This window comes from Balaenoptera physalus, assembly GCF_965194825.1.
Source record: "Balaenoptera physalus genome assembly, chromosome: 3".
NCBI lineage: Eukaryota > Metazoa > Chordata > Mammalia > Artiodactyla > Balaenopteridae > Balaenoptera > Balaenoptera physalus.
In genome coordinates this window covers 6,099,532-6,124,626 of record NC_138890.1, presented here as the reverse complement: position 1 = coordinate 6,124,626, position 25,095 = coordinate 6,099,532, and the positions used below count along the sequence as shown (strand labels likewise).

At 55.9% G+C, this 25,095-nt stretch overlaps 1 protein-coding gene across 1 annotated transcript in view; it reads left to right on the top strand.

Moving 5' to 3' along the window:
* The window catches only part of FBN3 (fibrillin 3), a 61,298-nt gene that overhangs the window by 5,183 nt on the left and 31,020 nt on the right, over positions 1–25,095 (top strand). The window contains exons 6-36 of the mRNA XM_082456286.1: positions 17–142; positions 280–405; positions 3,106–3,258; positions 3,370–3,555; positions 3,943–4,086; positions 4,169–4,288; positions 4,409–4,534; positions 7,398–7,520; positions 7,642–7,917; positions 8,193–8,246; positions 9,787–9,912; positions 10,001–10,126; positions 11,313–11,432; positions 11,547–11,684; positions 11,794–11,844; positions 12,115–12,240; positions 14,044–14,268; positions 14,447–14,572; positions 14,927–15,055; positions 16,095–16,220; positions 17,178–17,303; positions 17,854–17,976; positions 18,146–18,271; positions 19,258–19,383; positions 20,735–20,857; positions 21,053–21,175; positions 21,651–21,776; positions 21,893–22,015; positions 22,754–22,876; positions 23,245–23,406; positions 24,377–24,445. Of these exons, the coding sequence (XP_082312412.1) occupies positions 17–142; positions 280–405; positions 3,106–3,258; positions 3,370–3,555; positions 3,943–4,086; positions 4,169–4,288; positions 4,409–4,534; positions 7,398–7,520; positions 7,642–7,917; positions 8,193–8,246; positions 9,787–9,912; positions 10,001–10,126; positions 11,313–11,432; positions 11,547–11,684; positions 11,794–11,844; positions 12,115–12,240; positions 14,044–14,268; positions 14,447–14,572; positions 14,927–15,055; positions 16,095–16,220; positions 17,178–17,303; positions 17,854–17,976; positions 18,146–18,271; positions 19,258–19,383; positions 20,735–20,857; positions 21,053–21,175; positions 21,651–21,776; positions 21,893–22,015; positions 22,754–22,876; positions 23,245–23,406; positions 24,377–24,445 (4,077 nt within the window). The remainder of the gene's footprint in view (positions 1–16; positions 143–279; positions 406–3,105; positions 3,259–3,369; positions 3,556–3,942; positions 4,087–4,168; positions 4,289–4,408; positions 4,535–7,397; positions 7,521–7,641; positions 7,918–8,192; positions 8,247–9,786; positions 9,913–10,000; positions 10,127–11,312; positions 11,433–11,546; positions 11,685–11,793; positions 11,845–12,114; positions 12,241–14,043; positions 14,269–14,446; positions 14,573–14,926; positions 15,056–16,094; positions 16,221–17,177; positions 17,304–17,853; positions 17,977–18,145; positions 18,272–19,257; positions 19,384–20,734; positions 20,858–21,052; positions 21,176–21,650; positions 21,777–21,892; positions 22,016–22,753; positions 22,877–23,244; positions 23,407–24,376; positions 24,446–25,095) is intronic.

Genomic DNA, 25,095 nt, shown 5'->3' with positions numbered 1-25,095 from the left:
TCTTATTACCTTGCAGACGTGGATGAGTGCCAGGCTATCCCAGGCCTGTGCCAGGGGGGCAGCTGTGTCAACTCTGTGGGTTCCTTTGAGTGCCGCTGCCCAGCTGGACACCAGCTCAGTGAGAAGAGCGCCAAGTGTGAAGGTGGGCGACAGGGAGAGGTTCAAGCTGGGACCTCCTCTCCGCTCTGGGCAGCTCAGGCTCCCCTGCAGGGAGGAGGAGGTGGAGGTGGGATAAGGCTGGTGGGGGGCTGGACCCTAACCGGACATCTATCTACATAGACGTGGACGAGTGTCTCAGCGTGCCAGGCCTCTGCTCCGGGGGCGACTGCACCAACACGGTCGGGAGCTACGTGTGCACCTGTCCCCGTGGTTATGCCAGCAGCCTGGACGGTACCCGTTGCCTGGGTGAGTCAGGGCCCAGGGGGGCTGGAGGGGCAGAGGGCAGGTAGGAGACAGACCCTCTGCTCATCTATCTCTTTAACCCTCTGGCCCTCAGGCTCCTCTAGCTCTTCGATTTCTATGTCCTTCTGTCTTTTTTGGACCCCGGTTTCCATCCCTTCGTTAATTCTGGTTCCCTACCCATTGGCCTTTGTGCTCTCTGGACCCCAGTCTGAGAGGCCCTCTAGCCCCCATCTCTATGCCCTTTAGCTCTCTGGTCCCCTGTCTCGGTGTCTTGGCTTCACGGGCCTCCTGTGCCCCTCTGCCCCTCGGACTCTATGCCCTTCTGGCTCACTGGTTGCCTTTCTTCCCTTTCTGGCTCCCGCCTTTATGCCCCTCCGCCCCTCTAGCCCCCATCTCGATGCCCCTCTAGCCCCCACCTCTATGCTCCTCTGCCCCTCTAGCCCCCATCTCGAGGCCCCTCTAGCCCCCATCTTGATGCCCCTCTAGCCCCCACCTCTATGCCCCCTCTGCCCCTCTAGCCCCCATCTCGATGCCCCTCTAGCCCCCACCTCTATGCTCCTCTGCCCCTCTAGCCCCCATCTCGATGCCCCTCTAGCCCCCATCTTGATGCCCCTCTAGCCCCCACCTCTATGCCCCTCTGCCCCTCTAGCCCCCATCTCGATGCCCATCTGGTTATCTGGCCTCCGTCTTCACGCTCTTCTGCCCATTACCCTCTCTGGCCCCGTCTCTGTATCCCTCTTTCCGCTCCCGAAGACTTTTTTAAAGTACCCCATCTTACCCCACACTGTGTTTGAGGTAAACTGAGGCCCAGAGAGGGGGAGGTTTGCTTAAGCCAAATCCACAAGTCCAGAAGAGAGAGCTACCCACACCCCAACTCCCCAGACCACCCCGCTCCCTACCCCCAGCCAGGGTGGGGTCGTCTGGGCTGTGCCTCCCCCTGGGCTCACCCTCCTGGCTGGTGGGGGGGATCTTTGGGCTCTCACTCCCTGTCCTGCTGTCTTGATGAGCTGGTCATTAGACTTCAGAGGTTGCCAGTGGCCAACAGGGCCGGCCAGGAACACTTGTGGTAGGGCATGGGCAGCGTCTTGGTTTGGGGAGGTGGGGTGGGCTTGGCAGGTCTCCAGCACCACTCGGACCTCTCAGGCTGGGTCTCTACCAGCCAGGACAGGGAATATTGTGTCTGGAGTTCTGCCAGTGTGCCATGGCCAGCGCCAGACCTATTTATTCCTCTACCTCTGGGGGCCATCTTGGCTGGCATGGAAGCTACCTCTGGGCACGTCCCCTGGACTGTGGGGCATTTCCCAACTACTAAATAGCAGAGCCTAGATTTGAACCAAGGTCAGGTGTCCTCTGAACATGGGCTTGGAATTCAGTCCTGGGTTCCAACTGCTACTTAAGCTGCTTGCATACTCTGTGACCTTGGGCGAGTGACTTAACTTCTCTGGGCCTCAGCTGCCTCATCTGTGAAATGGAGATAATAGCAGTACTAAACCACATGGGGAGGATTAAATAACAATTTATGAAGAGATTTGCCCAGGGCTGGATGTAGAGGGCACTTAATACACATTCACAAAGACAGGGGAGCAGGGAAGTTGGGGTTGTGACTGCTTAGCAGGACCTGATCACAGTAGGCGCTTAATAAGCAAAGGCAGCATCATTTTCGTCAAAATTCTTACATTTTGTCTCGTCTTCCCTACTTGAGAAGCAGCTGCTTGGTCAGGTCCCCTGGGGTTCAGGGATTTGGGTTTCCATCCCGCCTCACTCTCCAGCAGCTGTGTGACCTTGAACAAGTCTGTTGACCTCTTCTCTCCTGGGCAGGCCCAGTCCTGTTCGTGGGCCAGGGGTGGTGCTGGGAGTGCAGAGCTTCGACTCCCACACATGCACCTGGGGACCCCCCCCAACCCTCCCGCCAGGTGCATGGGGTATGGCTGGGGAGGTGGAAATGCTTGATGTTTTCTCCGCCTCGGGCAGCTCAGGGACAGCTGCAAGGGCCCTCCCGGCTGGTGGGAGGGGTTTTTCCGCTGTGGGCCACTGGCCAACATTTGTGGGTTTTCAAACCTAAAAATATGCTCTTCTGGAGTCGGAGCTTGAGAAATATGATCACCGTGTAACGCTATCAGGCTCGAGGGCACAGTGGAAGCGTCTGTGGTTCTCGTACCTGGGGAGTCTCCGCCTCAGTCTCCCCAAGAGTTGCAGCCATCAGTCCACCAGTCTGCTCCCCCAGCCCCTCCTCAAATTCACAGCCTCTTAGGGTTCCCCAGAATGCCCAGGGCTGGTAGGCGGGGACACACAGATACAGATCCCAGCATCTCTGCTTGAGCACCCAGCATGACTTCTCACTGGGGCAACCCCCTGAACCAGGGGTCTTCCTCAGCGTGCTTGAATACCCACAGTGACAGGGAGCTTCCTAACAATGCCAGCTTTAGATGTTGGGACACTTTTGCTCAGCATGAGCCCAAGTCTCCCTCCCTGGGGTAATTTGGAAAGCTTGGTAATAAGATCCTCAGTGAGGATCGGCCACGTGCCAGATGCGGTGCGCTCTGCAACACTCTTCCGAGGTGAGGTGGTGCTCTGGGCATCTCCTATCCATGGATGGAGAAACTGAGGCACAGAGAGGCAAGGAGGTCTGTCCTGCAGATGGTGCTGGTAGAGCTGGGATTTGAAGTCTGTAACGGATCCTCCCGACCCCCCACCCCCCTGCAGACCACCGTGCTGGCACTTGCTTCTCGGCGCTGATCGTGGGCCGCTGTGCCGGAGACCTCGCTGGCCACTATACCCATAGGCAGTGCTGCTGTGATACGGGCAGGTGCTGGGCAGTTGGCCCGGCCCCTGAGCTGTGTCCTCCGCGGGGCTCTGGTGAGTGGCCTGGGGCCACCTCCCACCTTCCTCTGCCCCCAGAGCTTGGCCTGCGGGTTGGGATCCCGGGGCACAACCGAAGGCTTGGCTTCCAACCCCGCTTCCTTGCAGATGAGTTCCAGCGACTGTGTGCCCTGGGCCTCCCGCTGCTGCCCTCCTACCCAGGCCCCTTCCCCGGCCTCCCTGGCTTCGGATCCAGTGGCAGTGTGGGTCCTGGCCTGGGGCCGGCCCAGCACAGGCCCCACGGCTCCAGTGGGCGTGGGGTTCCCAGCCTGGGCCTTGGTGACGCCAACATTGGTGAGGACTTGGGATCCAAGGCTCCTCCCTTGGGGGAAGGGGGTCCAGGCCTCAGAGACAGAGAGTCAGGGCTTTGGAGTGTGGGTCCTGGCCTGGGCAGTAGGGATGAAAGTACTGACAGTGGTCTGGGGCTGGGGGTAGATTGGGGATCCAGGCCTCCAGCTCAGGGTTTGGGTTTTGGGTGAGGGTCTAGGGCTGGGGTGGGGGGCTGGGGGTCTCAGCCAGGGTGGAGGTGTGAATCTAGGGCAGGACTCTGGGCTGAAGTGGGAGAGCCTGGCCATAGGGGTAGGGTTCCAGCTTCTTGAGTGGGTGTCTGAACCCGGAGGTGAGGTCCAGACCCAGGGGGCCAGCCCGTGCTCAGGTGCCCCACGTCGGCCCTACTCACAGGCACAGCCACGCTGAACCAGACCATTGACATCTGCCGACACTTCACCAACCTGTGTCTCAATGGCCGCTGCCTGCCCACGTCTTCCAGCTACCGCTGCGAGTGTAACGTGGGCTACACCCAGGACGTTCGGGGGGAGTGCATCGGTGAGCAGCGGCTGGGGCAGGGGTGGGCTGGGGGCAGGAGGAACGCCCTGGCGGGCTGGGGCTCAGGGTCCTCTGCCTGCAGATGTGGACGAATGTGCCAGCAGCCCCTGCCACCACGGAGACTGCGTCAACACCCCCGGCTCCTACCACTGCCGGTGCTGGGAGGGCTTTCAGGCGACACTCACCAAGCAGGAGTGCGTGGGTATGGCCGTCCATCGGAGAGTGGGGGGTGACCGGGAGCCTGGCTGATGGAACCTGCATCTGAATTAGAGCCTGGGGGCTAGGAGGACGCCTGCTGACTGCCCGCCTGCCTCCCCACCAGACATGGACGAGTGCATCGCCAGCAGTGGCCTCTGCCACCACGGCCGCTGCGTCAACACAGCAGGCAGCTTCCAGTGTGTCTGCAATGCAGGCTTCGAGCTCGGCCCCGATGGCAGGAACTGTGTGGGTGAGTTGAGGGTGGGCGGGTGGGGAAGCGGCTTCTGGGCCCCAGTAGCTGCCTTTTGCATCTGGCCACTCCTGTTCCATCCCCCACCTCCCCCCTCACGGTGGGTCCTCTCCTCCCCTTTCTGAGCCCAACCAGCCCATCTGAGATCCTCCTGTGGTCTGTCCGCCCCCTACTCCTTCATTCTCTCCTTCCTGACTTCATTCCCTGAATCCCAGGAAGGGGCCTTTGGGGTAAGACCATGCCATCAGCTGTCTGCCCCTGCCCCTGCCCCTGACTCATGGCCCCTCACCTGTCCTCGAGAGAGTCTGGCCTCTGAGAGAGGTGGGTCAGGACCGTGGAGAGCGCCCCGATCTCAGGCTCCCTGCGGGGTATGGGGGTGCCACCCAAGCTCCCCACAGCTTGTAGGGGCCACCGGGGACTCCCTTTATTCTTTTCTGTCATGCTCTCTGAGGAGACCTGCCTTGCAGTCTTCCCTCATCAGGAAGGATTTTCTTCCTTTCATTCTTTTTTTTTTTTTTTTTTCAGAGCATTTACTTTCTATTGATTTTTAGATACATTTAGAAAGTTGATTATTAAATTAGCTATTTTCTTAGCATTAACTTTAGGTATAGTAATTTATGTCTGTGCATAAATCATTATTATTTTTATTTGCATTGTTTTTTATTAGTTAGATATCACCTACTGAAAGTAATTTTGATTAATTCATTGTTTTATAATTTTACCATCATGTCTTTTTTTTTTTTTTTTTAAATTTTTGGCCGCATTGGGTCTTCGTTGCTGCACATGGGCTTCTCATTGTGGTGGCTTCTCTTGTTGCGGAGCACAGGCTCTAGGCGCACAGGTTTCAGTAGCTGTGGCGTGTGGGCTCAGTAGTTGTGGCTTGTGGGCTCTAGAGCGCAGGCTCAGTAGTTGTGGCGCATGGGCTTAGTTGCTCTGAGGCGTGTGGGAACTTCCTGGACCAGGGCTCGAACCCGTGTCGCCTGCATTGATAGGCGGATTCTTAACCACTGCACCACCAGGGAAGCCCTACCGTCAAGTCTTTAATATTTCCTTCAGATCTCTGCATAGTCTGTAACCAGTAAGAGTTGAAATCCTTAATCCGTGTTTTTCTTGGTACATATAAATTTTATTTTTTTAATTTATTTTTTGTAGTTGAAGTGTAGTTGATTTACAATGTTGTGTTAGTTTCAGGTGTACAGCAAAGTGATTCAGTTATACATGTACATGTATCTCTTCTTTTTTGGATTCTTTTCCTTTATGGGTTATTACAAAGTACTGAGTATAGTCCCCTGTGCATTCTTTCATTTTTTAAAAACCTTTTTAGCATCTTTATTGATACATCATTCCATACCATAAAAGTGGCCATTTAAAGTGTACACTTCAACGGCTTGTAGTACAAGCATCACCACAATCTAAGTTTAGAACCTCTTTATCACCTCCTGTCCATTAGCAGTCATTCCAGAATCCTCTCTCTTCCCCCCCAGCCCTCGGCACTAGGCTGATTGACTTTCGGTCTCCATGGATTTGCCTGTTCGGGGCATATTTCGTGTAAATAGAATCACATACTCGTGGCCTTTCGTGACTGGCTTCTTTCACTGAGTATCATGTTTTCAAGGTCCATCCGTGTTGTAGCAGGTGTCAGAACGTCATTCCTCTTTATTGTCAAATGGCATTCCATTATACGAGTAGACCGCATTTTGTTTATACCGTCATCAGTTAATGGCTATTTGGTTTGTTCCCACTTTTTGCTGTTGTGGCTAATGCTGCTATGAATGTTCACGTACGAGTTTTGGTGTGGACCTTATATTCATTTATTCTTTTCTTTCCTTCCCTCCCTCCCTGCCTTCTTTCCTTCCTTCCTTTTGGTACAATCCTTTATTGTTCAAAACTGATACTTTGGTAAGCAAATCATTTCTGCGCCCACCGCCTTCCTTTAAATTAGACTGTTTTCTTCTCAGCTGACGGCTTTTGCCCTTTTCTTTTTAAATTCAAGTGAGATTCACACAAGATACATTTAATCATTTAAAAGTGAAAAATTCTGTGGCGTTTATTTAGTAGTTCCCAATGTTGTGCACCCACATTTACTCGATTTTTTTTCTGCAGGAGAGTAAACGTAGCATTTTTAAGTGAACAATTTGGTGGCACTTAGGATATTTCCAAGGTCGTGCAACGACCATCTCATTTATGCAATGCTTTTTTGCATTTTTAAAAATCGTGGCACAATATACATAGTGTACAATTTACCATTTAACCCTTTTTTTTTCTTTTCCATTATAGTTTATTACAAGATATTGAATATATAGTTCCCTGGGCTATACAGTAGGACCTCGTTGTTTATCTATTTTATGTACAGTAGTGTATATCAGCTCCATTCCTACCCTTTTTTAAGGGAACAGTTTGGTGGCATTTAGTACATTACATAAAGTCATGCAAACACTACCTCATTTTTTCCATTTTTTTTTGCATTTTTTATTGTGGTGAAATATACATAACGTATTTACCATTTTAACCATTTTTAAAGGAACAGTTGGTGGCATTTAGTGCAATGTTGTGTAACCACCACACCTCACTTATTCGACTTTGAACAACTATTTATGGAGCATCTACGGTGTGCCAGGATGGAAGATGCAGACTCGAGCTAGTGGCCCCAGTCTTGCCCCAGGGGAGTTCACACTCCAGCAGTTCACTATATCCAAGTCGACATAGTCCCCGACAGTCACATTTTGTCCTGTCAGGCTCGAACTGCCCTGGGAAGGGTCCCTGGAAAAGTGAGAGGGCGGGGCTGGTCTACCTGGCAGGGTTGGCCCAGAGAGGGGTGACTGCTGGGACCCTGCTGGGAACCAGCCTCTCCCGGTGTCCCCAGACCACAACGAGTGTGCCACCACCACCATGTGTGCCAACGGAGTGTGCCTGAACGAGGACGGCAGCTTCACGTGCCTCTGCAAACCTGGCTTCCTGCTGGCGCCCGGTGGCCGGCACTGCGTGGGTGAGGCTGGAGGCTGGACCACAGGGGAGTGATGGGGATGGGGAGGAAGAGGTGAGGGGAGGCGGCAAGGGCGGGTGGCGGGGGACTGGGACCTGTCGCAGTCGCCCACGGCCCCCCGCAGACATCGACGAGTGCCAGACACCGGGCATCTGTATGAACGGCCACTGTACCAACACCGAGGGCTCCTTCCGCTGCCACTGCCTGGGGGGGCTCGCGGTGGACGCGGATGGCCGCGTGTGCGTGGACACCCACGTGCGTAGCACGTGCTACGGGACCCTCGACAAGGGCTCCTGTGCCCGCCCCTTCCCCGGTGCCGTCACCAAATCCGAGTGCTGCTGTGCGAGCCCCGACCACGGGTTTGGGGAGCCCTGCCAGCTGTGTCCTGCCAAGAACTCCGGTGAGGGTTGGCTGCTCCACCTCCACCTGCTTTCCTTTAGTTCTTGCTTCTAGTTTATCACCCAGGGGGCAGGAGGGGACAGTGGTGGGGGGCTTGGTTCCTATGGGGTGGGGGGGGATTTCTCTCCCCAAGAAGACACGGAAGGAAGTTGCTCTTCCCATTGGGGGGGCATCTTAGTCCCAGACCCTCGCTCAGCTCCAAGGGGCCACGTCTTGGGCGTGGTTTGGGTTCGGCAATGGCCAGTGACCCCTCTCGCTCTGCTCCCGCCACCCCAGCCGAGTTCCAGGCCCTGTGCAGTAGCGGTCTTGGCATCACCACGGATGGCAGAGGTGAGCGGGGCAGCACTGGGACAGAGGGGTGGGGTCGTGGTTGGGCACTGGCAGGTCGCTGGGGCTGCAGTAACAAAGTACCACAGGCTGGGAGACTTCAACAACAGACGTTTATTCTCCCGCAGCTCTGGAGAGGCTAAAAGTCCGAGATCAGGGTGTGAGCAGGGATGGCTCTTTCTGAGGCTGTGAGGGAGAGTCTGTCCCATGCCTCTCCCGCAGCTTCTGGCACTTCACTGTTAAATCTTCAGCTGGTAGAAGCATCACCCTGATCTCTGCCTTCATCTTTTTTTTTTTTTAAGTTTACAATGTTGTGTTAGTTTCAGGTGTACAGCAAAGTGATTCAGTTATACATACATATCTATTCTTTTTCAGATTCTTTTCCCTTATAGGTTATTAAAAATATTGAGTTCCCTGTGCTATACCGTAGATCCTTGTTGGTTAACTGTTTTATATAGAGTATTGTGTATATGTTATTCCCAAACTCCTAATTCATCCCCAGGCCCTCTGCCTTCATCTTGTTTTTTCACGGCGTGCAGCTTGCAGGATCTTAGTTCCCTGACCAGGGATTGAACCCGTGCCCTCGGCAGTGAAAATGCAGAGGCCTAACCACTGGACCACCAGGGAATTCCCCCTCTGCCTTCCTCTTGACATGGGGTTCCCCTTGTGCGTCTGTGCCCAAATTTCCCCCTTTTATAAGGATACAGTCATATTGGAATGGATTGCGGGTCCACCCTAATGACCTCGTTTTAACTGGATCACCTCTGTAAAGTCCTTGTCTCCAAATAGAGTCACATGCTGAGATCCTGGGGGTTAGGACTCCAACCTATGACACCATCCCTTCCTGAAACAGCCTTTCTGCCTGAGCAAGAAATAAAAGGACTTAGAAGAGTCAGATTTCCCATCCACTGCTAGGCCATCAGGGCAGGACAGATGTCCACCCCTCCCCCACCCCCCTGTCAGTTAAAGGGACAGATTCTGCAGCCAGATGCCTGGGTTCGAACCCTGGCCCTACTATTTATTGATTGAATAACCTCAGGCAAGTTACCTACCATCTCTGTGCCTCCTTGTCTGTACAGTGGAGATAACGGTTAAGACCCATTTCAGGGATGTTGTGAGGATCAAATGAGTTAATATGCTTGGCACAAAATAGTAAACATCCTATAATGGTAGTGATTATGATTGCACTTTTTTAAAAAAATTATGTTGCTGCCATATAAACATCTGTTCCATGAGTTCCAAACTGGGGACAGTTTTGCCCCCCCTCCCGAGGGGCCATTTGGCAATGTCTGGACAAATATTGGGGAGGGTGCTACTGGCATCTCCTGGGTAAGGCTGGGAATGCTGCTCAACATCCTACAATGCACAGGACGCCCCCCGTCACAGCAAAGGATGATCTGGCCCCAAATATCCACAGTGCTGAGAAACCCTGGTTTCAAGGGGAAGGAGGCAGGGTCTAGGCTGGAGCTCTGGCCCCGGGGGACATGGCTTCTGGAGCCTCCAGGGAGCCAGGGCAGCTGCTGACGCCCTCCTCCTGGTGCAGACATCAACGAGTGTGCCCTCGACCCTGATGTCTGTGCCAACGGTATGTGTGAGAACCTGCGGGGCAGCTACCGCTGCATCTGCAACCTGGGCTACGAGGCAGGCGCAGCCGGCAAGGAGTGCATGGGTGAGTGTGCCCGGCAAGTGGAAGGGCAGGTGGGTGGGCCGCCCCCACTGCACACCCCTCACCCCGCTCTCCCCCCCTCACCCTGCAGATGTGGATGAGTGTGCACTCAACAGCCTCCTGTGTGACAACGGGCGGTGCCGGAACAGCCCTGGCAGCTACAGCTGCTCCTGCCCCCAGGGCTTCAGCTTCCGGCAAGACACGGAGACCTGCGAAGGTACAGGGTCCCGGGGTACACAGCCACGCACACATACATGCAGATACTTATGCACGCTGCATGCTGTGGGTACACACATGCTCAAAGACACATGTATCCCTGCATTCACACACACAGACACGCTCAAAGGCATACATGTATTCAGTCTCACAGTTACACACACTTGTAGGTACACACACAATACCCACGTTCACACACTTATTCTCACACTTTACATACATGCTCACAGCCACAGTTACACCCTCAAAGGCACACCCTTATGCACTCAGACCCTCTGACATTCACACATGTGTGCATATGATCACTCAGTTACATACACCGGTACTCACACAAAACACACTCACATACCTGTATTCACACTCACAGACATTCCCAGTCACACACCCTCACGTGCACACTCTCAAAGACATGTGTGTGCCGACATTCTTTCACTCACCCTTTCACACACTTAGGCTCACAGCCACACACACTTATGTATGCAGTCACACACACCCTCACATACCTGCACAGTTGTGCACTCACATGCTCGTACACACTCACGCTTATACACAGGAATACGTGCCCATCCTCCCTCTCACACACGTGCACTCACTGACACATACACATGTTCAAGTGTGCATGCTCGCCATTGCCCACACACACTTTGTTGTGATGACCTTGCCCATCGCATAGATCCCTTGGCACTCACAGACACCTGCACGCGCGCGCGCGCGCGCGCACACACACACACACACACACACACAGTCACGCACAAGCTTTCCGTCTGGCCCCACCCCTCCCCTGGTCCTTTGTCTTCTTTCCAGCTGACACCCCTCCCCCACCCTGGCCACACCCAGGCCTCCATCCCCTCTGGGTTTTCCTCCTGCCTCTCACCTGTCGTGTGCCATGACCGACCCTTTGAGGGCCACGGTTCCCCACCGTGCCTATCCCTCTGCACTTTTACGTGTGTGCGCTCCCAGGACCCTGCACGTCAGTGTGCTTGTGCAGGTGCACAAGACGATTCAGTGCAAACTCACGTGCGTCTGAGCCTGCGCAGTCCGTTCCCTTGTATTCTGACCGCTTGCGCCCCCTGCCTCTGGACTTTGGCAGCCGTGGGGAGGAGGGGCCCCTGGTCAGGTGGGGTGTCCCCTCCCGCAGCTCAGGACTCACTGGGGGGTGGGGCGGCTGGGGGCCGCTGTCCCTGCAGACATCGACGAGTGCCTGTCCAATCCGTGTGTGAACGGCGTGTGCCGCAACCTGGCCGGCTCCTACGCCTGCGAGTGCGCCCCCGGCAGCCGCCTGGGACCCTCCGGCACCGTGTGCTTAGGTGAGAGGCCCTACGGAGCAGCGGGGACCCCGACGCCCCTGAGTAGGCTGGGTCTCTGCGGGTCGGCGTGCAGGTGTGGGCCCGCCAGGTGAGACAGCAAGCCCCTCCCCGCAGACAGCACCAAAGGCACCTGCTGGCTAAAGGTCCAGGATGGCCGCTGCGAGGCGAACCTGCACGGAGCCACCCTGCGGTCCGAGTGCTGCGCCACGCTCGGGGCTGCCTGGGGGAGCCCCTGCGAACGCTGTGACATGGGTAATGCCCTGGGGGGGGGCTCCGGGGGCTCCCACGCCATCGGGACAACTGGGGTGGGACAGATCCCCTGTGTTTGAGTGGAGAGAGTGACTCCTCTCCCCAACCACAGACCCCGCCTGTGCCCGTGGCTTCGCCCGCGTGAAGGGGCTCAGCTGCGAAGGTAACCCCCATCCCCACCCTCTGCGGTTCGCCCTCCAAGCCACACGTGGGCGAGTGTCATGGGGGCTGCCTGGGGCCCCTCCCTGAAGCCATTTGAGATCGAGACATTCTCCCTCCTTGGTACCTGGGTCTTCCCCGCGATCCGCCAGCCCCTGAGGCTGGCACTGCCCCTTCCCCCTCCCCAAGGACCACGTGGTGTCCTGAGGCCCCAGGGGAACAGCTCCTGGGAGCCTCCAGCCCTTGCCTCTCCTCCTTGCCTGCCGCTGCCCAGATGTGAACGAGTGTGAGGTCTTCCCGGGGGTCTGTCCCAATGGGCGCTGCCTCAACACCGCTGGCTCCTTCCACTGCGAGTGTCTTGAGGGCCTGACGCTGGATGCAACGGGCCGGCTGTGCGTGGGTGAGTGCGGGCTGGGTCCCCATGCAGGGCCCCCTGCCCTTCATTGCCTCCAGTCCCAGCGGCTGGAGACCCCTCCTAGGGACAAGCGGGATCTCGGGGGTCCTCCGGGACCCTCTGCTCACTGCCCACCTCCTGCCCACGTGTCTCCAAAGACATTTGTTTTGGGGGATGCATCTTCTTAACTGCCCTTCTAACGAAGGTCATTGCAGATGGCAAAATCTCGTGGAATAATACTTGCAACCTTTGTTTATTCCTTCTTGTTACCGAGTAAGGTTTACACAGGGGGATTTGAGTGGGAGGCACCTCTAGCATGAGTGCTAAGTGATGCCGGTGAACCTTCCTCAGCATCCAGGGCTCAAACCCTCACTCTGAATGGCTTACCCTCAGTCTCAAAGGCTCTGAGATATTTTCCCCCTTGATGAGGGCTTCTTGCTTTGTCCCTATCAGCAACTTGAACAGGACATTTCTTGGCCAAAAGCATGTGCCAGCCAGCAGGTAGCACTCCGAGTTCTATCAGCTTTTCCTCCTGTAGTCCCATCAATCCATTGGTGGCCTCCTCGGGGTCACCTTGGAGCCTGGTCAACATAAGGCAGATGGGCCCTGATGACCCTTCTCAACTTTGATTTCCTTCTAAACTGAGCTTCAGGTGTGCAGCGGGTCTTCTTGCTGATTCCAAAAAGTGAGCAAGGAAAGAAAGTAACTGAGTAAAGAGAAAAAAGCCATTGCTGAATTCACAGCCAGGTGAAATGGCTCAGTCTGGTCCGCCCTGGACCAAGGCACTGGGTACACGGGAACTTAAGACAGATCCCTGTGTGTCATGGCACTTCTGCTTATCTTTATTTTTTCCTAAAGATTCTGTAACGGGGTCTTGTCCTCAAATAGACCCACTTAAACGTATGTTCCTTTTGTAAAGAGTGAGAAGTTGTCTTAGACCAGGGATTAGCCAACTGTTTCTGCAAAGGGCCAGAGAGTAAATATTTTCAGCTTTGGGGGCCTCACAGTCTGTTGCAGCTACTCAGCTCTGCTGTGTAGTGTAAGAACAGCCACAGACAGTACAGAAACAAATGGATGTGGCTGTGTGTCAATAAAACTTTATTTACAAAAACAGGAGGCTGGCACCCCAGGCCGTAGTTAACCAGCCCCATTCTTAGACCCTCATGTCTGGTGCTGAGGAAGGCTTATCCACTCCCAAATTATTCTAAGGGAGTTTTACAGGTTAAACACACACACTCTGGAGCCAGATGGCCTGGTTTGAACCCCGCTCTACCTCTAACTAACTGTTTGGCCTCAGGTCAGCTACCTAATCCTTCTCTGCCTCAGTTTTCTTGCCTGTAAAATGGGCATGATGATAATATTTTCCTCTTGGTGTTATTTTGAGGATTCAATGGATTGATGAGCTTAGAACAGTGCCCATCACATAGCAAGCACCTAGCAGTGCAAGTTATTATTATAGTGTAACTTTTGGATTATACCATTATTCAAATGTAACTGTTGGATTATATCATTTTAAAAATGTAACTGTTGGGAATTCCCTGGTGGTCCAGTGGTTAGGACTCGGTGCTCTTACTGCTGGGGGCCCCAGGTTTGATCCCTGGTCAGGGAACTAAGATCCCACCAGCCGCGCAGTGCTGCCAAAAAAAAAAAAAAAAAAGAAGTATTGGATGATATCGAATCTCAGCATGAGGAAGTCACTCTTCCCGTTGGGGAGGAAGTTTCACAAGAAGCTGCTGAAGGAGACTCTAATGCCTGTCCTGGCAGGCACAGTGTGGCAGGGGCAGGACTGGTGACGGCCCCTCCTTGCAGATGTGCGCCTGGAGCTTTGTTTCCTGCATTGGGATGAGGATGAATGTGGGGCTGCTCTGCCCGGCAAGTACCGGATGGACGTCTGCTGCTGCTCCTTGGGGGCCGCGTGGGGGGCCGCGTGCGAGGCGTGCCCTGAGCCTGAGTCCCCAGCGTTTGCCAGCCTGTGTCCCCGGGGGCTGGGCTTTGCCAGCCGGGACTTCCTATCAGGCCAGCCCTTCTATAAAGGTGTGTTTGGGCTCAGGGAGCCTGGTGGATGGGGAGAGGACACAGCGTGGGCAGAGGCCTGGAGATGGGAAGTGTGTTTGGGAGAGAGCAAACATCTGTGGCCAGAGGGGTGAACGCTCAGGAGGTGGGGACCCAGAGACATCGGGGCAGCGTGATGTTTTGTGCTCCCATGCTGCAGATGTGAACGAGTGCAAAGCCTTCCCCGGGCTGTGTGCGCACGGCACCTGCCGCAACACCGTGGGCAGCTTTCGTTGCTCCTGTGCTGGGGGCTTTGCCCTGGACGCCCAGGAAAGGAACTGCACAGGTACGTACCCGCATCTGCTTCCTGGGCGGTGGGGGGCGCCTACAGGGATGGGGGCCACGAACTAGAGACACCTAAAAGACAAGAACCGGCCTTTTCCTGCCTGTCTACCTGCCTGCCCTGTGACCGAGGACAGCTCAACACCCTCTCTGAGCCTTCGGGATCCCAGCTATAAAAGGAGGGGCTGGCAGAGGTGGCCTCCAGGGGCCTCCAGGCTGAAAGGAAATTCCCTACCCTCGTCTGGGGTGCAGTCACGGCACCTCTGTTAACCTGGCTCAGTTCAGCGGTTTGGGGCTCCCATGCACCCCTGGGTGTTTGCAGATGTGGAGGCCCAGCCCGTGCCCACTCTCTCCACAGACATTGACGAGTGCCGCATCTCCCCTGACCTCTGTGGCCAGGGTACCTGCGTCAACACCCCGGGCAGCTTCGAGTGTGAGTGTTTCCATGGCTACGAGAGTGGCTTCATGATGATGAAGAACTGCATGGGTAGGCAGCCACCCCGGGAAGGGTGGTGCTCGGGGGTCTCGGGGCCGAGCCAAGGGATGGGGGTGACGTTGCTGTGATGGATGTAGGTGGAGGGGGCCGGAGTGGGGAGAAGCCATGATCCAGCTGGGACACGGCAAGTGTGGGCGTCATCCCTGTAGGCTGCTGGACATTGGGTGTGCCATTCAGATGAGAAGCCTGGGAACCAAGATTCGGGCAGGTCTCCCAGGGGGTCGTAGCATGAGAAGAGGAGGGGGCCCGGGACAGAGGAGCCTCTTCCCCTTTCATTCACTTTTTCATTCAGTGAACATTTCATGTGCATCTACTCAGGGGAACCACAGAGAGCTCGGCAGCAGAGGGCCATTTTCTCGGAGCTCATGACCTAATGGGGAGACAGATGTTTAATAAAATAAATCCCCAGACAAATGCAAAATAAATAGCCACTGTCATAAGCACTTGAAAGGGCCATATGGTGCAGTGGGAGCATAGACCCCTAGGATGTATCCCATTCTGTGGGGCTGAGAGAGTGGGAGTAATTGGGGTGAAGAGGGACTGAAGAGTGGCTTGAAGAAAGAACAGTGCGTGCAAAGGCCCCGGGGTGGACGTGAAGGATAGAAGGAGCTGCTGTGTGGAGGGCTGGGTGGGAGGGGGAACAGCACCTGAGGGGTGGAAGGAGGCCCATGAGGCTGGAGTGGGAGGAGAGTGGGGGTGGGTGGTGAGGTCCCCCACTCCCTGTGCTGATGCCTGGAGGGGCTGGGCCTTGCCTTCCCTCTGTGTCCTCCGGGGGGGGGGGGGTTGCTTCTCAGGGCCTCCTTCAGCTCCAGGAGTGTCAGCCTGTTTCCCTGATAATTCTGAGAATTCCAGCTTCCCTCCCAGTCTGACTCCCATGGGTCACCCAAGTCCCAAAACTCCAGGCACTTTCAGCTTCAGCCAGGGTGACAGGGTTGGGGGAGAGGGGCACAGGGAGAAGCTTCCACAGGCCACATCACACCCTGCCAGGTCAGCGTCCTCACACCTCCTCTCTCTCTCTCCACATGCCCAGACGTGGATGAGTGTGCCCGGGACCCACTGCTGTGCCGGGGAGGCACCTGTACCAACACGGATGGGAGCTATGAGTGCCAGTGCCCTGCTGGACATGCGCTGGTGTCCAAGGGCACTGCTTGTGAGGGTGAGTGTGGGTTGCATGAGGGAGATGATGGGAGTGTGTGTTTGTGCATCTCCCTGAGTACATACTTATGTATATGTGTGCACACGTGTGTCAGTCTCTATGCATGTGAGCGGTCGCATGCATGAGGTAGCATGGGTGCAGGTCATTGTGTGTCCGTGTGATATGACTGTGCGTGGGTGTGAGGCAGGGGGAGTGTGTATTTGTGTGTCTGTGTGAGCATGCAGGTGTGTATCTGGGAATGTGTCTGTACAGGAGTGTGTGCATGGGTGTTTATGTGTGAGTCTGTGAGTGTGTAAGTGTCTGCACAAGGATGTGTGTTCTTATGTGAGGGGATGTGGTGTTTGTGCATCTACATGAGCTTGTGAGAGAATGTGTGTCTAGGTGTGGATGTGTGTTTGCACACGGGTGGGTGTGTTTGTGGCTGGGGATGTGTGCATGTGGGTGTGGGTGTGTGTGTCTGTCGAGGGTGAGTGTGTTTGCATATGAGTAGGTGTGAGGTGTATTTGTGAGTCTTATGAGTGTGCATGTGGCTGTGAAGGTGTGTCTACTGAGGGTGATTGTGTTTGCATGTGAGTGGGTGTGAGGGTGTGTTTGTGTGTGAGCTGTGTGCACGTAGGTGCATGGATCAGGGTGTGGGTGTTATCTGTTGAGCGTGAGTGTGTATTCAAGAGTGTGTTTTGGGTGAGTCTTGTGGGTGTGCACGTGTGTGGGCACGTGGTCTTGTGGGTGTGCACGTGGGTGGACACGTGGATCTGGGTGTGGGTGCGTGTTTGTACAAGGGTGAGGTGTGGACTCACACCTGTGGTGGCGCGTGGATGCCAGGAGCGTGAATGCATCGGAGTGCACACGTGTCCGAGTGCCTCGGGGTCCTGCAGATGGCGGCTGAACACAGGCCGGGCCTTCCCTGGGGCCCCTCCCCTACCTGCTGTCCCCACCAGCCATGTGCTCCCCCTGCAGACGTTGATGAGTGCTCCCTGAGTGACGGCCTGTGTCCCCACGGCCAGTGCGTCAACGTCATCGGTGCCTTTCAGTGCTCCTGCCACGCCGGCTTCCAGAGCACACCTGACCGCCAGGGCTGCGTGGGTGAGACCGCGCCCGCCCCCAGCCCCAGCCGAGGCCCCCACTAGCACAGCAATCTCTCCAAGTCCCTGCCTCTGCTGGCCCCGCCCCCTAGTCAGACCCCTGCTTGACCCGCCCCCGGCCCCCCATCTCGCTCCCACCTCCCTCTGCCTCCCGTCCCACCACGCCCCCACCTCGCTCCCGCCACGCCCCACCTCGCCCAGCCTCCCGCCCTGCCACGCCCACCCACCTCACTCCCGCCACGCCCCCACCTCGCCCTGCCTCCTGCCCTGCCACGCCCACCCACCTCACTCCCGCCACGCCCCACCTCGCCCAGCCTCCCGCCACGCCACGCCCACCCACCTCACTCCCGCCACGCCCCCACCTCGCCCTGCCTCCCGCCACGCCACGCCCCCCACCTCGCTCCCGTCATGCCCTCACCTCACCCTGCCTCCCGCCCTGCCACGCTCACCCACCTCGCTCCCACCACACCCCCACCTCGCCCTGCCTCCCACCCCGCCACGACCCCCACCTCACTCCCGCTACGCCCCCTACCTCGCTCTGCCTCCCGCAGACGTGGACGAATGCCGCTCTGGGAACGGTGGGTGCCACGTGCACTGCGTTAACACCGAGGGCAGCTACCGGTGTGGCTGCAGACACGGCTACTCGCTGATGCCCGATGGGAGGGCGTGTGCAGGTGGGTGGGCGCGGCCCCCTCCCTCCGCCTGGGATGGGGAACACACCTTTCCTGACCCAGATGCAGCCGGCCAGACCCGGGACAGGCCGCTGACCCTGCAGCAGGGTCCCTGGGGCTCCCCCTCCATCCCTGCCTGCCTGCAGCCCAGCCCCCCACCCTGCTCCCCCAGACGTGGACGAGTGTGAGGAGAACCCGGACATCTGTGACGGGGGCCAGTGCATCAACGTTCCGGGGGGTCACCGCTGCCTCTGCTACGACGGCTTTGTGGCCACGCTGGACATGAGGACGTGTGTCGGTGAGGAGCTGGGACTACATACAGGTGGAGGAGGCAGCTTCACAATTCACCCACCAGACCTTCCACAAGGAGGCCACGTGGGCAAGACAGACGCCAGTCCCGTCCCCATCACACGCGGGCAGGGGAGATGAGGCTTTGCACTTGGCGGTCTGCTCCTGGCCACCTGTGCCTAAAGCCCCTGCACCAAGACCCGTGGGATCTCATTCACAGCAGCAGAGGCCCTTGAACCTTGTTATTTTATGAACAGTTATTGAACACTTACCGTGTACCCAGTGCATACAGAGGCGTGTGCCCTGTTCTGAAAGCAATGTATAAGATCACTGCAGACCAAGGGGTTTTCTGCAGAGGAAGGTGAGCTAGATGGAAAGACACTGTATTCTCTGAGCTTTGCTTGGGGACCCAGGCTGTTTGGGCCATGATCACCGTCCTGTCCTGGCTGCAGGTCATCACGGGGCCCAGGGAGCAGATGTCTACTGGGTGCCCCATCAGGGCAGAGCTGGGGCCAGCGTGAGGAAGTACCAGGAAGTAAAAAACATAACCCTCCCAGGGAGATGTGTCCAGCCCAGGGCAGCTTAAAGCATTCCTGATCACAGGTGTCTTAGGAAACACTGAAGAAAAGGGGGCTTAGGACCAAGTTAAATAGGAAATGCTGCTTCCTCCATCCCTTCTTGCAGATCCACGTTGGCATAAAGGCTCTGAAAAGGCCTGCAGGAGAAAAAAATCCAGTTAGCTTTGTTTAACTCAGCGTTGTCTAAATGTATTGGTATAAAATCCTTTTGGGAATGCATGTCCGGTGTGTTCCACGGAATATGTGCTGTAGACTGTTAACTGAATATTCGCGGCTGCCCTGTGGTGGAATTGGGGGAGTTCCCCACCCCTGAAGATGGGCAAGGAGAACCCCGATGCAGGGGACCCATGTGGCAGGGCACGTAGCAAATGCTGCTGCATCCCCACCCTCACCTGCTTCCTCTCTTGTCATCCCACAGACGTAGACGAGTGTGACCTGAACCCCTACATCTGCCTCCATGGGGTCTGCGAGAACACAAGGGGTTCCTTTGTCTGCCACTGCCAGCTGGGTTACGTCGTCAGGAAGGGGGCCACGGGCTGCTCCGGTGAGCTGGCGGTCAGTGGAGCAGGCGAGGGGGACCCTGAGGGGCCAGCTCAGGGTTCATGGGGTCTGCCCCATCCCTTGGAGCAGAGCACAGCCAGACCTCATTCTTAACACACTTCCACTGGTGGGGCCTCATGTTAAAGCAAAAAAATAGGATCCGATCACGTGCCCCCGGGGCTCCCTTAACAGCTCTGCGGGGGGAGCTCTGGATCCCTTAGTATCCACATCAGTTCCCAAAGCATACAAGCCTGATGCTTTTAAGTGGTATAGGGATGAACATTTAAACACTTCCGTAGTTCCTGTTTTAGCTTCCTAGGGTTGCTGAAACCCCTGACCACAAACCTGGTGCCTCAGAACCACAGAAATCTACTCTCTATAGAATTAACAGTTCTGGAGGCCAGAGTCTGAAATCATAGTGTCGGCAGGGTTGGTTCCTTCTTGGGAGCCCAGAGGGAGAATCTCCCATCCCTCTCTCTTCACTTCTGGTGGTGGCCGTTGGTCCTTGGCATCCTTGAACACACCATTCCAATCTCCACGTCCATCATCACAGTGTGTTCTCCTCTCTGTGTCCAAATTTCCCTCTTCTTATGAGGACACCAGTCATTGGTTTCGAACCCACTGTAATCCAGGATGACCTCATCTGATTCTGGTTACACCTACAAAGACCCTATTTCTAAAAAAGGGCACATTCAGAGGTTCTGGGAGTTAGGATTGGAACACACTTTTTTTGGAGAACATAATTCTACTTGCCATAATTACATAGTTATTTTAATGCATACTAGAAACAAACCTTGGAAAACAGCATCAAACACATGATTTCTCAGAGATCGTTGTTATTTTTCTTTTAAAAATATATTCACGTGAGTAAAAATGGGAGGCAGTGTAAAGAAACTTCCAGTGAACAACAGCTCATTTAGGTGGTGTATGAACATTGCCGAGATAAGGGTGATGCAAAATTGGCTGAGGATTAGACACAGTGGTTTAGAAGGAAATCCTGCTTTAGAGAGGGAGTGTGTGCATTAGGACAGTTACTCTTAGTGTCTACCCTAAGTCTCTCATGCTGCCATTTCAGACCATTGCTGGGGGCTGCTGGGAGTCATGCCCTGTTGGGTTTGGGGGTTTTCCTCTTGGGCTCTGGGTGAAGGTGGAAGCTCCCGCAGTGGTGTGGGGACATGTCTGGGCCAGCCCTGCCCTAGGGAGGATCCTTGCTCTTTCCCTTGCTCCTGCACTGAGTCTTGCCACTCTGTACCTGAAGCCCTATTTCTACTGGGCCCAGGTTTCCTGGGGGTGTTGCATCCTCCACCCCCTCCCCTGGTCCTGCCCCTCCTATGCCTGGTTCCCTCTCCTCTCAGATGTGGACGAATGTGAGCTTGGAGGACACAGCTGTGATGGTCACGCCTCCTGCCACAACATCCCTGGGAGTTTCAGCTGCAGGTGCCAGCCAGGCTGGGTGGGGGATGGCTTCGAATGCCACGGTGAGTGCCTGAGGGCAGGAGGTCCGGGCAGAGCTGTAGAGGTAGGTGGGGCAGTGGGGGGGAGGCAGGCGGCAGGGAGGGGTGGCTGGGCTCAGGCATGTCCGGGGGGCCGGTCAGGGCTGGGATTGGAGGGTCTGCCTCCCTGCAGCCCCTCAGTGCACACACCCGGGGGACTCCGGGTTCCATCTCCTGCAGACCTGGATGAATGCGCCTTCCAGGAGCATGGGTGCAGCCCGAAAGCTGACTGCCTCAACACCCCCGGCTCCTACCGCTGTGCCTGCCCCCCAGGATTTGCTGGGGATGGCTACTTCTGTGAAGGTGAGGTCAGGGGTTGGGATGGGAGGGCTGGAGGGGCCCGAGAGGGACAGCCATGGGGGCTGGATTCCGAGGTGGCCACAGTGGTCAGTTGGCTTCCCGACTTGCACTGATCCACCCACCCACGCCATGGGTGCCGGAGAGGACGTGCCTTCAGCATTTGGGGCCACAGGCCAGACCCTGAGTCCCTGGGGGCAGTCTTCTCCCCTGGACTCAGAATGCATGGAGCCTTCTGGATGTGGGGAGCAGGAACACTTGCTTACTTCCTGGCAGCCCTCCACCCCAGATCCTGAGTGACCAGGTCCCCTGTCTGCTCCCTGGCCCTGACTTGGTCACCTGCCCTCCAAGTTTCCCGGGCTACTTGCCAGCTCCCTGGAACCCTGGGTGACTGAAGGATTTGAGTGACAGGGGCCACCTGCCCACCCTGAGTGGGTCCTGGCCAGCCGACCCCCAGCCCTCCGTCTCTGGCTCCCCTTAGACAGGGACGAGTGTGCGGAGAACGTGGACCTTTGCGAGAACGGGCAGTGTCTCAATGCCCCCGGGGGGTACCGCTGTGAATGCGAGATGGGCTTCAACCCCACAGAGGACCAGCACGCCTGCCAGGGTGAGGTCTGGGGCTGCCGGGGTGTGGGCGGGTCCCTGGAGCCGCTGGCACTGTGGGTGGCAGGAGCAGGATGCCAGGTGGGCTGGGCTGCACTGAGCTGGGGTCCGCCCCCCCAGATGTGGACGAGTGTGTTCTCGGGAACCTCTGTGTGTTCGGGAGCTGTGAGAACCTGCCAGGCATGTTCCGCTGCGTCTGCGATGAGGGCTATGAGCTGGACCGCGGAGGCGGCAACTGCACAGGTGTGGGGTCCATGGGGCTGGGGAGGGGCGGTGCGGCTCACTCCCTCACTGCCCACGGATCTCTTCTCACATGTCCTCTCATGGAGGGGGCCTTGTGTGACCGCCGTCTCCAGCAGTGCTCCTGCCCCGTTAACCTTCATCATCCTCATTTATCATCCCCTGAATAAATGCAGTGGATCAACAAAGTCGAGCTCCCTCCACCACAGCCATCAAAATGGTCTCCCACCTGTGTGTCCCAAACAGGGTTCAGCAGACGTTTTCAATGAAGGGCCGGACAGTAAATATTTTCAGTTTCGGCCATACAGTCTCTGCCCTGTTGCTCAGAAACAGACACAGGCGATAAGTGAATGAATGAGCGTGCCTGTGTGCCAATAAAACTTTATTCACACAAACAGATAGGGGGCCGGATTTGGCCCACAGGTTGTAGTCTGCCAGACCCTGGCTCAAAACATGTCCTGAATGTTGCTTTTTGTAGGTTAGCTCGTGGAATCTGGGGCAGGGAGAGCTGTCAAGGGCAAACCTCCAGGCCAAGTAGAACAGAGCAGGGGAGGGCGTGGGGTCGCCTGGGACAGGGCAGACCCCAGAGGCTGCTGTCCCATCAGGCTTTCTTCCCGGGGGAGGATGTGACCTTGCCCCTAAGCCTGGCCCCCAACAGCCAGGGCTTGACTCCCTGGGAAGAAGGCAGGAGGGAAGTGGGTCAAGGGAGGGCTCCCTGCTGATGGTGCCCCCACCCCACAGATGTGAATGAGTGTGCAGACCCCGTGAACTGCATCAACGGCCTGTGTGTCAACACCCCCGGCAGCTACCTCTGCAACTGCCCCCAGGATTTTGAGCTGAACCCCAGCGGGGTGGGCTGCGTGGGTGAGCACGCACTCCACTCCGGGTGGGGTTTTGGGGTCAGTGGGCTGGATGGGACCATAGCCTGGGTCACCCAGATCAACCTGCTCCTGACAAACAGGCCCTTGGCCAGAGTGATCATCTCAATCGTCTGTTGAGATACAACCTTCTGCTCTAGACAGACAGACAGACACATGCATAGAGTCACACATATACACAGAAATATGCACACACAGAATTCCACAGTCACACACAGAGACACCCATGCACACACAGACACACATAGAGTAACACACAGTTACACATACACAGAAGTGCAAACACACACACACACACACACACACCCCATTTCTCCCCCACCACTTGCTAACCATCCCTTTCTGCCTGTTCAGACACCCGGGTCGGGAACTGTTTCCTGGACACACAGGACCGAGGGGACGGTGGCATTTCCTGCAGTGTGGAGATCGGGGTTGGCGTCACCCGAGCATCCTGCTGTTGCTCCCTGGGACGGGCCTGGGGCAACCCCTGTGAGCTGTGCCCGCTGGCCAATACCAGTGAGTCCCTGGGGGAGTGGGGGCGGGGGAAGGCAGAGACCTAGCTCTGGTCCAGGCTCCCGCAGGGCTTAGGGGGTCATCTCTGCTAAGGGAGGGACACTGGGAACCAGAGAGGGAGGAGGGCTCGCCCTGGGTCACACAGCATATTCTCAGCAGTTCATCGTCTAGGTCTCTCCCCAAAGTCTCCTTCTGCCATCTCTTCCTGCAAATTCTTTGTGTGTTTATATTCACTTGCTCACTCAGTCAATCAACAAACATTGAGCATTCCTCTGTGTCCTTTCCTAGGGGTGGGGACCTAGAGAAGGATGAACCACAACCGCTGCACACTGCCCCTTACCCGTAAACCAACAGTCCCTGGACTGTTGAGAGTGGAACTATCCTAAGGGTCTGTTTGAGGCATAGTGATGGGTCAGGAGGAAGCCATGGAGAGGAAGGGGGTAAGGGAAGCCTTCCCAACCTAGGGACTTGAATGAGGTTTTGAAGGATGAGTAGGAGTTTTCCAGGCAGAGTAGGGGAAAGGATGTGGGGTGCAGTGGGAAGAGCATGTGCAAAGTCGTCAGGTGTGAAGTAAGGAGGCAGCTGTCCACCTATTCAGGTGTGTGTGTGTGTACATCCAGGGTCTTCCTTTCATGGGGGAAACTTGTGGTCACACTAGGGTCTGGTTTTGGATCACAAAGAATCCCTCCCTACCCCCAGCTACTACCACAAGATCGATCTGCTCACATATTGAATTGTGAGCTCATGTTTACACACACACACACACACACGCACACACTGGATACCCCAGGATTGGATCAATGTCTCTTGGCCCCAAGAAGCTGAGGAGGTAAGGGGATGTAGTTTCTGTGGTAAAGGGATGCAAGGCCCACTCTTGAGCCCTTTCTAGGGGACCTCCCCTCCCCTGCTTCCCCTGAGCTTTGCCCAAATGCCCCATCCCACAGCCCCTCACAAGCACCTCTTTCCCTTGCAGCTGAGTACAGAACCCTGTGCCCGGGGGGTGAGGGCTTCCGGCCCAATCCCATCACCGTCATTCTGGAAGGTGAGTTCCTGGTAGACCGTCCACTGATTGACCTTCCTCTCATTCCCCCCTCAGCAGGGAGCAGAGTTGGGCAGCTTTGGGGTTGAGGGCAGATCCTCTCAGCCATCTCCTCTTCCACCTATTGGTTTATTGATTCATCCTTCTATCCAACCCCCATCCACCCATCGATCCATTCGTCTCTCATCTACCCACCCATACATCCATTCCCTATTTATCCATTCTTCCTTCCTTCTTTCCTTCCATCCATTCTTCCTTCCTTCTTTCCTTCCATCCATTCATCCATCCGTTCATCCATATATATAAGTACATTCATCCATCTACTCACCTACCCACCCACCCATCCATCCACTCATTTATCTTTTCGTCCATTGACCCATTTGCTTATTCACCCATCTAGCACTTTTCATATCCACCCATCTACCCATCCACACATCCATCCTCCCATATCCATTCATCCATCCATCCATCCATCATTCTATCCATTCATCCTTTATTCCATCCATCCTTTATTCCATCCATCCATCATTCCATGCATCCACCCACCCATCCATCCATCATTCCATCCATCCATCCATCCATCCATCCATCCATCCATCCATCCATCCTTCTATCCATGGGGGTAATGAGATTGGAGAATTCCATCAAGACGG